The sequence below is a fragment of the Cucurbita moschata genome, unplaced genomic scaffold (genome assembly GCF_002738365.1).
Source record: "Cucurbita moschata cultivar Rifu unplaced genomic scaffold, Cmos_1.0 Cmo_Scf00031, whole genome shotgun sequence".
Lineage (NCBI taxonomy): Eukaryota > Viridiplantae > Streptophyta > Magnoliopsida > Cucurbitales > Cucurbitaceae > Cucurbita > Cucurbita moschata.
The window spans coordinates 1,837,331-1,850,839 of NW_019268547.1; the positions used below are offsets into that span (position 1 = coordinate 1,837,331).

At 32.8% G+C, this 13,509-nt stretch overlaps 1 protein-coding gene and 1 pseudogene across 1 annotated transcript in view; both read right to left on the reverse strand.

Moving 5' to 3' along the window:
* The window catches only part of LOC111464782 (high affinity nitrate transporter 2.4-like), a 1,799-nt gene extending 1,256 nt beyond the window's left edge, over positions 1-543 (reverse strand). Inside the window, exon 1 of the mRNA XM_023109014.1 lies at positions 4-543. Within this exon, the coding sequence (XP_022964782.1) occupies positions 4-460 (457 nt within the window). The 5' untranslated portion in view covers positions 461-543. The remainder of the gene's footprint in view (positions 1-3) is intronic.
* Positions 544-4,537: 3,994 nt separating this feature from the next.
* LOC111464783 lies at positions 4,538-6,374 on the reverse strand (annotated as a pseudogene).
* Positions 6,375-13,509: the final 7,135 nt, after the last annotated feature.

A 13,509-nucleotide genomic window follows, 5' to 3' on the forward strand; every position in this document is an offset into this window, starting at 1 on the left:
AGCCAGCGGCGTCGGAGACGAAGGACATGCAGAAGACGGTGGGGGCGGAGAGCATGATGAGAAAGGCGCAGCCGTAGCGAGGGCCGAGAAGGTCGCAGACGGCGCCCATGACAAGACGAGAGAAGATGCTGCCGGAGACGGAGGTGACGCCGGCGTTGCCAATGTCGACTTTGGTGAGGTTGAGGTTATCACGGATGATGGGGACAAGAGGGGCGGCGGCGAAGGTGGAGACGAAGCAAGTGAAGAAGGAAATCCAAGAAAGGTGGAAGGTTCTCATGTGGGGGTTGGCGAAGGAGAAGAGCTTGAACACCTTGGCCTTGTGCTCGGAGTCCACTGGTAATGCAAATTTAGCTGTTGTATCCGTTGGGACAATTGGGGATGCCACGGAGAACGCAAAGGTTTGCTCTCTCCCTGTCACCCCATGCATCGAGCTCCCTGGAGACCCCTCAACGCCGCTCATCTTCGCTACTCAATTCAACTCCTCTCTTTCCTTTGTGAGTATCAATACACCAAACAAGCACCCAATGTTGGAATGGGAAGATGCTCATCACCTCACCTATTTATAATGGCGTAAGATTTGTGGGTAATAAAGTGAAGAGTTGAGGAGAAGGGAATATCCAGTTCGCCGCATCTTGGGGTTTGAAAACTTAAAGGACCCATCGTATATCCCAAAGGATGAAGGAGCATAGGAAGAGGTGAAGGGTACAAAAATATTATAAGTTTGCTAACTGCCAACTCAACGTTTGAACTTTGGCTTTACAATTTTTCACCATCTAGAAGCCAAATAGTATAATGTATTAAAATGTGACAATTTTATTTTCAACCATTTTTAATCTCTGACATTTGTTTCCTATTTAATTTTGATTTTAATAAGATTATAGTTCATTCTAGACTTTATACTTTAATTTTCATAGCATTTTGATGTATGTGCAAATATAGTGATGCGAATAAAAATAGAATATTACCGTCGAAACCTAGGTTGGTATCAGAGTCAGACACTAGAGTGTGTGATAGAGAGGTAGATTGTGAGATCTTACGTTGGTTGGGAGGGGGAATGAATTTACATTTTTTATAAGGACGTGGAAACTTCTCCCTTGCATACACATTTTAAAACTGTGAGGCTGATGTTAATACGTAATGTGCTAAAGTGAACAATATTTGCTAGTGTGTTTCAATTATTACAAATGGTATCAAAGCTAGATACGACGGTGTGTCAGAGGACGCTAACCCCCAACAAGTAGATTGTGAGATCTCGCATTGGTTGGAAAAGAGAACGAATCTACCTTTCTTATAAAAATGTGGAAACCTCTCCCTAGTTGACATGTTTTAAAATCGTGAGTTTGATGACGATATTTGCTAGCAATATTTTTTCTTTGTCCAATAGATCAAAGAGTTATTAAAAAGTTCTTAAAGAGACCCAAAATTAAAAATATAAGCTCATCTATTAGATTCATGTCCAAGAATCATATCAGGATTTAGAATTCGTATATGTCCGCGATGTCCGCGATATTCTACTACTGCATCCCCCGCAAAATGTTTATAGGAAAATTTCTAGGTCACCCAACACAAAATTACTCAAAGCAGAACACACTGAACATCTTATGATTGAGCCACGGAAAAGGAAAGTGCAATTTGTTGACATATGCAATAACTACTATTTTCTTTAAGTCATCCTATTCTCAAAATCGATCTCATTTGAATATGGTCTCATATTATTCATGTATTTCTCATTTACTCGAGTATCACATAAATACTTTTTTACTACCCTAAAAATCTAAGAACTGACCTTATAATTTAAGAAATATTCTACGAGACCAATATCGTTAAATAATAATAATAAAATTAAATTATAATTTAGTCCCGGTATGTAGTAAGATTAAATTAACTAGAAATAAAAAAAAAGCAAAGTATTCTCCACGAGACACAATTAAAGAATTGTAGTGAAAGAAGTTAAGCTTGTCGACTACTCATTTTAGGGTTTCCCATCTCCCTATTAAATTGGGTCACGTCATCACAAGGTCAACCAATATATTGACAACTTGATGGTTGCACATATGAACGTTTTTATTGAAATAAATAAATGAAATACAATAAATAAAACCTCTGACCATTGGGATCAATTACTATTTTATTTTCTCCTACAACCCAATTGATTGTTAACACATTTTCAACTCTAATTTTGCATATTCCAAGTCAAATCTTATGCTTTTCCAAATCTTCTTTACCCTACTCTAACCTAATTTCGTACCAAATTACGACAAAATTATCGATTAGGGTTACAAGAAAGTATGCCGATTTTCAAATTTGTATATTGGAGTTATTTAGAACCAACCATTAAAGATGTTTACAGGATGAGGCAGAGATGGAGAATTATTGTTGTCCCCATCCCTACTTCCTATTTAAATTATCGTCTTCCTCATCCCTGCCTCCTATTTCATTCTCCATTGTTGCGAAAATTTTCATTTATGAAAATCGGGATTAGGGTAGGAATTTCTAGTAAAGAAATTATCGTCGTCCCTATCCCTATAATGATTTTTCTCCATTTTTATGTATATTTTAAAAGAAATATATTCCTTTCAAATAATTTTTTTTAGGGATAATTTTTATTTTTCAATAAAATTTATGTGAAAAATATCTTAATAAATTAAAAAATATTTCTTAATGTTCAACATAATTTCTAAAAATTCAAATTTTAACCGAGAGAAAAGGAAGTGGTGAGATGGGGATTAGGGCAGGAGACAGGAACACGGAATGTAAAATTACTTTCCTAGTAACTATATTATGACAGTTTCATCCAAAATTTTTGGAGAAATGTCATATTCAAGTACTCAATTCTACCCAACTATGATGATAGAATGACCCACAATCTAATTAGTATATCCGCTTTTATTAGGACTAATTGGTACCATTTTTTTTAACACGAACAATGATTATATTTTTAACACTTCCCAATTTCTTTGCTTGATGTGTAGAGACAAATATTTACCTTATATTGCTTACTATACCCTTTCATGAACTCTTAGAGTTGTTTCATCTATTTGACGACTTTTAGAGTTTGATGGGATACGAGTTGAACTTATGAACTTTTTGTATAGCATTTAATATGGTAGGCTCAAGAATTTGATAATTGAATATCGTCCATATATTGAATGATTATTATAAGATCTATTGTTTATAGACTAATCCTACTAGGTTGATAGTGATGTTAGTGTGTCCATTTGGGTTTCGCATTGAATTCATAAAAGGAGATGCAATTTTTACTCATAGCCACAAACAGGTTGTGCTGGAAGAAAGGAAACACGTCACACACTTTAGGGCACAATTGGTAACATAGTACATGACATACAATTATAAAATAGGACGTATCATTCATACAACAATAAGCCCAATCTCCCTTAATGGAAGCTTAAACTACCTGTCCAAAGTGTCAAACACTTGTGGGAAAGTAAAATATGGTAGGAAATGGTCCAAACGTATTCGACTCAAATCAAATCAGTCGACCTTGAGAGTGTTAAAAAAAAAAAAAAAAAAATCAAACCTGCATTGGTTCAATCAGCCTCAAAAGGGTCTAAAATATCAAATCCGAGGTGGAATAGCCAAGAGAGTTAAGAAGCTGAACTGGAGCCATAAAAAAAAATGTATTCTCTGATCGATTTCGAACGGCTTAAGTGAGATGAAACGAAATAATTGTTGTGACTGAGTAATTGGAGTCCAACCCTCAACTTTCTGAATGCCAACCTTCTTATATTTATTATTTATAATTTCTAATTTTTTGGTATTTTTATCATATGTATCTTTTTTTTTTTTTAACAAAAAATCATATTTATTCAAATATGTACATTATGAATCTCATAAATTGTTTCACATATACTTCATATCAGGATGAGTTTAGTTTTTGTATGGTTTTAACATAGTTTCATATTATGTTTATAGTTCATACATTTAATAGCATATTGTTAGAGTTGAGAAAAAAAAAAGTTTGATTTATGTATATTGTTTTAACATATTAAGTTTATATTTCATACATTTAATAGCATATTGTTATAGTTGAAAAAGAAAATATAGTCGGTTTTCTCGAACCAGTTGCACCTAATCAATCCTCTCCTAACTTTTCAAGTATTACTATTTGAAGTTCGGTTGAAAAGCATTTTTCCATACATAACTCAACCTATCAAATTATGCAATTTAGTTTTAAGTAATAATTTTAAATAAAATCATTAATTCAACAATTATGACATATATGTGATAGCTACTTTATTATAGTAGAAAATAAAATTGTTATACTCAGAAGTATTATTTCTCCTTAATGTAAAAAAATACAATTATTGAAAACATTGTCCAATATTGTGGGAGGTTGTAAACCAAGCTGGCTTATTTTAGAAATTTTGAAAGCTAAATATCAATTATTGAAAACATGCCCAACATTGTGGCATGTTGTAAATCAAGCTGGCTTATTTTAGGAGTTTTGAAAGTTAAAATAAAAATGTTAGGAAGAATGGTTTGAAATTCAATCAGTTGATGGAGCGGTCTCAATTATTCAATGATTACGATCAGTTGATGGAATGGTCTCAATTGGCGCCGGTTTAGCACATATGGGAGGGTTTTGCTTTTCAGAAATGGTCGGTTTGTCATTTGCACACTCAGACACAATTGACCCTTCTTTACCACTATAAGTGAGGTAATGGATTACTTTTATGGTAAACAAATTTGACTACAACAAGAGGAGCAGGGGCCTAACTTTATTAATTTTAATTGTTGATGGAACGTGAATGTTCAAAATAAAACATTAATTAACTTTGTTAATCTTAATGGTTGATGGAACGTGAATGTTCAAAATAAAACATTAATTAACTTTGCTAATCTTAATTGTTGATGGAACCTCAAGGTTGAAAATAAAACATTAGGTTACTTTGCTAATCTAATCTTAATTGTTGATGGAATCTAAATATTCAAAATAAACATTAATAAATATTTGTTCAAAAGATAATTAGTTGGTGCAAACCAGCGAAGTTCGATTTTAATACATACCTTTCGGTTGCATTGATTCCATGAACAATATCTTCAAAATGCATGTCAGAGATTGGATACGAGAGGGCAGAATCTGGCCATGTTTTGATCCTGACACCATTTGTAGTACTTATTAATTTGCATTTCTTCACTGTAACTCCTACCACTTCTTTTTCAGTTTTATACTTGTCTGAGCTGCCTATGCTAATGTCATGTCACGGTCTGCAAGTAACATCACTAATAGTTATTTTTTTGTTAGTGTATTCTATAGATATACAATCATCTCCCGTTGCGATTACGGTATTGAGAATGCTAACTTCTTCTAAATCACCCAAGTGAATTTCATCAGTGTTGGGACTATGGCATGGTGCAGTAATTGTCAGGTGATCGAAGGTAAGATTCTTGCCGGCCAAAATATTAATATGAAAATTCTTACTATCCAATGAAATTATATCCTTCGCTATTGAATTTGTGATGAAATTGAACTTCAAATTTGACTCATTCTAAACAAACAAATAAAAGCACTCCTATGTTAAAACATAATGCTAACCCAAATTATAAGTTCTTTTACCATTAAATTAGTATGAGAATTTACCCTAAGAAGCTTTTTGCATATTTTCTTTAGGTGACAATCATTCTTTTCCCAACCAATTTTTTCTTGGCTATCGAAAACTCCAGTACCAGACAATGTCAAATGATCGACATATTCCATGACAAGCAACCCATCTTCTTCCGTGTTGGTAGGAGAAGATTGTAATGTTCCTTCAACTAGAAGCTCAATAGGACTTTTACATGGACCTTTGAGCCTAGATGCACCTAGTTGATAAGTTCCTTTTGGAACCAATACTTTACTTGGAGGAATCTGATGCACATGCTTCCTTCCATGCATCTGCTAAATCTTGTGAATTCAACCATTTCATTTAAGAAAAATATTTTGTACAAAATGAAAATTTAGTTTATCAACTTAAACAAATGTACACCTACTTGAATAATATCAGCATTAAGTTTGGCACCAAATTTCGTAACATCGAAAACACCGCCGTAGCATCGGACTGACCATTAGACACCAACAATAATAGCAATGGTATTAATGCCATAAACTTTGATATCAATCCCATCCTTTTTAGTTCACTTTTCCCTTCTACTATGCCTTATTTTCTTTGGGTCAAATTTCCATAAGAATTGATATGAATGCCTCCACCAACTCGAACTCTTTTATATACAAACACAAAAATGACAATTCTTACTAAATTTGTATGTGGTTTAAGGTAGAGCCAACAATTAGTTTTACTTAAATGATGGGGCTAGTTTTGTTGAACATAATTCCTTCCTTAAATTTCTATACTAGATAGTGTACATCCCACCATTTTAGAACAAATGGACAACATAAATTACCCTCAAACAATTGATCAATTTTTTTAAAAAAAAATATTAGTTTTCAAACTCTCTGGTGTTACTCTTCACTTTTCTTACTTTTCTTAGGATATCATAATTTTTTTTTTTGTTCTTATCCAAAGAAATATATTAATTAGAATTAATATTTTTGGTTTTATTATTATTATTAGTGTATATCAAAAATATATCAAAAACTATGTGATGGAAAAAGTTCTTCTTTTTATCATTTTTCAATATTAGTCGGTCAAGGCCCGTCTATATTCAATTGGTCTCGAGTTGCGATGACATATCCAAGGCGTCAGTCAAAACACCTTTAAAACGACACAACAAAATACTAAATAAAATAAATAAACATTTAAATTAAAACATCCTATTCTAGCCTAAGTCTAACAAAATGAATACGAATATTCTATGCATGAGTCATGGTCTCGAGTTGCGATGCTATCGTCAGCCGTACAGGAATGCTTTGCCTTACCCTGAAATAGAAGTAGCACGTGACTTGAGTATTTTAAGAAATACTCAGTAACTGACCCCACTCTTGGGGGTTATACAACAAGAACATGCAAAATGCTATGACGGGACTTATCATATCAATCTATTTTTCCTATGACACTATTATGTAAAACATAATGATCCTTCGCCTGCCTAGTGGATGTACGCGTCCGTACCTTCGTGATGGAATAGGGGTATCCCCCAATGCATGAGCACACATAATGCATGAGGTCCCAACATTTTTCCATTTTCATTATCATTTAATACAACCCCGCTAGCATTCTGTACTTATCATATCGTTTTTCATATCATTTCACATATCGTTCATCATTCATATCACATCGTTTCTCATTCTTCAGTTCTCATATCATACATAATTCTAATGGAGTTATGTTCCATGCCATTTATCGTGATTTCATGTCATTCATATCATGCTATATACACACAATTTAGGATACATAACATTTCATCATATACATATCATACCATAACATATCGCATCACAATATATCATATCATAAACATGTCAATTTATCACATATCTCGTACCATAATATATTTCATATCATATGACAAGATGTATATATCCGTCATTCACATATCGTATCATAATCATATCATCACAGGAACGTATTCTAACGCTATTGTTCTATCAATTTATCACACACTTGTCCCTTTCTACCCATAACCTAACTGTATTCTTTTATCAATCTCTTATATCCATAGCACTTCGGTATGTAACCTAACCTTAACTTCTCATGAACGTATCTTACTCCTACTGTTACATTTCATTTTGTGCATCATTCTCGTATCCTATCTCAAACATATCATTAAATACATTGTACTGTAATTATTATCCTACAATTCACATATATCAATATATATGACACATGCAGAACCACGGGGCACGTGTCAACATCAAATATAACCATGCCAATAGTAAGGTCACTTACGTAGTTAACTTAAGTTATTGTCACGAATATATCCTTAATGAAAGTTTGATTCCGTCCTTTGAAATTCAAGTCAACCTATGTGAGTCCATGAGTTTCAAGTTTAAACTCTATAAAATTATCTCTAATCTACCTTATCCATGGTTAAAAGTCTTGAAATGTTATATGTATATATATAATGCTATTTTCACTAAATTTCTTATTTTCTATTATTACTGTGGTAGGGAATGTATTGCTACTGGACAAAATTAATGGAGTTTATTGTCGTCTGATATTTCGATTTTATTTTTAAATTCTGTTCAACAAATCTTTCATTAATCTTCCTTCCTCTCTCTCTAAAATAGATATTACTCAGGCAATTTTAATCATTGTTTGGCTAGATCTTACATATTTATAGATCTCCCAACTAAAATTTTATTGATTCTAACCTTATAACTTAAAAAATGCTAACAAAGTTTTATTAGTTCTAACCTTATTTCCTATAACTTAAAATGCTAACAAAAATCTAATTAATTGGATATGGGATTGATTACCGGATACATAAAATATGAAAGAAAAATTTGATCTTAAATTAATTTTTTATAACCCTAACTGAAAAGGGAAACTTTAGATAGGATTTTAGCATAATTACAGACCAAAATCTCTCAACTAAATCTACATCATATTTGCTTTGAAAAGCCATTTTACTTTTTCTCTGATCTAACCTTTCTTTTTCTCTAATTTGACATTTTTGTGTGTTTTTGTGCCAACTGTTATATTGTGCGGTTGGGATGAGAGGCTAGTGGAGAGAGGTGGGTAAATTTTATTTTATTTTTTATTTTTAAGTAATTATTTTTTAGTTATTTATTTATGAATTATTATTATTATTATTATTATTATTATTATTTTAACATCTCCAAGGTCATTTCTCATTTCTTTAGAGTTATTATGTAGTATTTTTAAAGATTATATTCGTTTTCTCACAATTTCTTTACCAACCTTTTTTATATTTCATAATTCATAATCAAATTCTAAAACAAAAACATAATTTTCCACCGTCTCCAAACTTTGCTTGACGTTAACAATTCTTCTTTAATAAACAAAGAAACTCATAAAGATAAATATCTCTGGTAAACTTAAATTTCAAAATCCAAAAACTATACTACTGACCCTTAACTATTAACTGATTACAATAATGGAAATATATTTCATAATTAATTATTATAATATATTATCCAAATATTATATCTTAATAACTAGGTGAATATCACGACTCAAACTTATGGATTTAAATTTTGAATCTTGCCTAAAAAGATAAATATAAAAAATAAATTAATTAAAATATAAAGAATACAATAAATTTTAAATCAAATTAGAACAAACATCCTCCTGATTAAATACTGAAATTCGATTACAGAAATGTATGTACAAATGGAAAATCCGGTTTGAGATACAATTACATAACAAAAAATAAAGAACTTAAAATACAAAGATGGATGGATACTTTAGAACACACCATTTATGATAGCAAAGCTCTAAAACGCTCTCCACCTCTACCGACAGTACTGAAAAAAGGGGGGAGGGGTGAGTATGAAAATACTCAATATGCATTCTTGTAGGTTCTCGTTGTAGTAGGTATCTCTACTACTATCTGAGCATTTGGTGAGGCCTCAAAGTTTAAAGGTGTTCTCTAGATGTTCAAACATCCACTCTAGGTTCGAAGGTGGTGGTTCACCCATTTTTTTGCATTATGGGTCTATTGGGTAACAAATCTCATCTCTGGGGTGGACTATCTTTCTATTAGACCTAAACAACATGCATAGCGTGAACATTCCATATATTGGATTGAGGCGCCACCTCATAAAATCTATTAGGATATTATGACATTTAGTTAATCTGAACATCATTATCATCTATGAAAGGTTAGTTGGCAACCCTTCCACATTGGGCCGTAGAGTCACTCTGAAACTAAGGGGAGTGACCATATGTGTCCATCAACTACTAGGTTATATGCATGGTACTTTGTCCCCTCTCAGAATAAGTATACAGTGTAGAGGTCTTATTCTCTTATTTTGGAGACCCCTAGACATTTCCACAAATGATAGTGGCACTTGGATGATCTTGACATGCTATATTGTTTGACCTAGGCCTATCTCGATGGTACCTGTACTTTAACTGTTATGTAGGGTGTGCGCTAAGGGTGTGCTAGAGGAGATAAGAGGTGGATACTCTAGTGATATCGTCACAATACTTCTGGTCATGTTAAGTTTCCTTAGTTGTCTTTTCCCTGGAAGTTCTAGGTTCTCAGGAGCATCTAGACGGTTTAAATCTCATCTCACGTTTCTAGGACTCACAAGATTAGCTCCTCTAGAATAATTCAATTTTTGGTTGCACAGAGGTTATGATCATAGAGTACATGGTCTACTAGAAACATACTAATCTAGGTCCACATGTAAATTGCTTTAGATATTGCGTCGTAATGTTAACTTGGTTCACTCGTGCATGCCTATTATGGAGATGTTTATATCAATCACCAAAAGTACAAAACACATTCTAATCTTCACCTTGGTCTTCTCTAGGTACTGAGGAGGTCTACCAGGTTCCTATGGCAGTAGGTGGTTTAACGAGGACTTTCAACTCCAAGGTACTTTACCCTCTAGCTGCTCATGATTAAAAAATTCTTAGTCTACTGGAGGCATCCTGACTTAGATCATCGTCTAACCAATCTGGCTCTAGCACCCTAGTTCTAGCTTTGTGAAGATATACACGCTCTATAGGGAGAACACACAATCAACCACCTAGAGCTAAACAAACTATATCATGCATTCATACAAGCTCAATAAGGAGATGTCATCTATCAATCGCCTATAACGCATTTCACAATATCCCATCCCTCGTACTACCGCAATGAAAACATTAAAATAGACATGCATCATAGATTTTCATCCTTGGGGCATTTTCATAAATTTCCTTAACATACATGTATTCTAGCCCAAAAATACTCAACTTAAAGTCCTAATTATGCTTTTCTATCCACCTATGGTAAGAAATGCTTGAATGCTTGCACGTTCGCTTGCTTGAAAAAAGTTCAAATAGCTAATTACTTGGATGACGCATGCCTCTCCAAGCTAGTTTTTCCTCATGTTAGAAGCTCTAAATTTCCTAAAATTTCTATGATAGGTCCTAATTCAAGTCATAATAATGTTAGCATCGAAATCGGGAGGAAAAACATTTGAATAGAGGTTGAACGGATAAAAAAGAGGGAACTCACTCACTCCTATGCGCGATTGGAAGGTTTCCACGCACAAGCTCATGCACAAGTACAAACGTGTGTCTGGGAAGGAGACACATGCTCCCTGTGCGACATATGGCATGCATGGATGGCGCTTTTGTATTGGGTTGGTTCAAGTTGGTTGGGTGAGATCATAGGCGTGCAGCTTTGATCACGGTCCTGGACAAACGAGTCGGGTTGGATCTTCGTGACGTGTCCTCACTAAGCATAGAACACGTGGCTCTAGTCCCTCTACAACCTGTGTCTTCTACATGGCTAGACGCGCTTGCTACTCCGCCATCTAACACATGTTCCCCTTTCGTCTGCCCATTCAATTTTTCAGATTCAATTAGTTTTTCGATTCTTTTCCATTTTCGTTGGATTTTTGTATCTTATTCTATGTAACTCGAATCAATTTGGTTTCTTCACCAAAATTGTAGTGTTTTAATCCATGTTTCTAACAAAATTATTTTCTTAGTGTTTGGGTAACTATGATGAGAAATAACTGCATTCAAAATTGGTCCAAAATACATAACTTATCGTTCTTGACAATCACTAGAACTCCAACTTCGATTCGATTCTCCTTTGAGTTTCTGTATGAAAAATTTTGCAAAATCCCCTCGAGAACGGCATACTAAAATATGAGAACCTAACTCTTCCTAAATTTTATAGATCTTAGGAAAAATCAAGATAAAAACTCAAAAATCTTACCTCCCAGGTATCTTTCTTCTAGAATTTTTCTTAGCTTTTTTCTCTTCTTCATCATTTTGATATTCAACTTCTAAGTCCGTCACTAAATCTTAGAAGTTCAAACTTAAAAGAAAAAACTGATATATTAATTTTCGTCAGGGCTTGATGGTACAATGCGACAGAAACAAAAGAGAAAAACACGAGAAAGAAATCGAGGAAAAGGAATGCACCAAGCCCTAAGGACCGAGTTGGAGGCAACTAGGGATTTCTATGTGAGGGGAAGCCGACCCAAGTTCGACTTTTATAAACTCGAAGCCAACTAGGGTTTGACCTAATTTGATGAGACTCAAACTATGTTTGACTTTGATCGAGTAAAAATCCTTAATCATCATCAAAGATACGCTCGAATTTTTCCTTGACCTTGACTTGACGAGCCTCACAATTCTGATCAATATTGATTAACAATATCAAAATAAAATATAGACTTAAATTCTAAAAACTAAATTATAACATATCAAATAATTAAGAGAAAAAATTAAAATAGTATCCGTACTTGAAACTCGAGCAACATATAATAGAATTATCATTACAATCAATGCTCATTATGCATCTCTTTGATCCCAATTATTTTCAAATAATTGAAAAATGATTAAATTTCTCTTGAGAATGATATTTGAAAAGATAGAGATACAATAAGAATCTAAATTCTATAGTTTTTGTGAAATTTGAAATGAAAATACATATATATTTTCTATTTCTAGACTTGAAATTATTTATTTAAATGTGCTTGTAGTTATATATATTCTAAAATTGAGAAATAAGTAAAATACAAGAAAACAAAATGAAATTAGAATATCCACCCACTTGTTGACTATTTTTATTTTATTTTATTTTTAGTAATACTTTTTATATATATATAAACCTGACTTCTCTTTAAAAATTTATTTTCCACCAACCGGAGTGTTCATGGGTTGAGTTATTCGAGTTGAAACATTTTTTAAACTTAACCTCTAAACTATGAATGATCGTGGGTTGAGTTGAGTCGAGGTGGAACATTTTTTAAACCCAATCTCTAAATAAGGAGTGTTAATAGGTTGAGTTGAAGTGGAACATTTTTTAAACCTAATCTAATTGGTAATTTTTTTTTCAATCTAAACAACTTTGGTTAAATAATAAACCCGACCTAACCCAACCACAAATTTTTTGAATTGGGTTGGTTCGGGTTAGATGTTTATTCAAATTTTATTTTTGAGTAAAAGTAAAATGGTAGCTCCTAAAACCTCTATTTATTTATTTCAAACATGTAATTCAGATTTACTCCCAATTGGATAATGACTAAGTAACGATTAAATTATCTTCTTTCTTTTTTTTTCTCTCTAAATGAGATGTTTATATATCTATTATATTTAGTTCATAGGTAAGACATTTTTAAAAAATTTAATTACGTCATTAAATTTTTATTTGTAATTTTATTAAGATTCAATTCCTAATATCCTTCAAAATTATTAAACATATATACTAATTTGACCATGGATAACACTAAAAAATTTGTAGATATAATAAACAATACAATATGATTTATATATTCTTGGTCACATCGTGTCAAATCAGCATTTTATGATGTCGAAAATAATGATGTTAATATCAACTCCATCCTATATTGTATATTCCAAGTCAATGAAGTACCAATATGGGTGAAGTTATTGTCCCCTACTTTCTCCAATT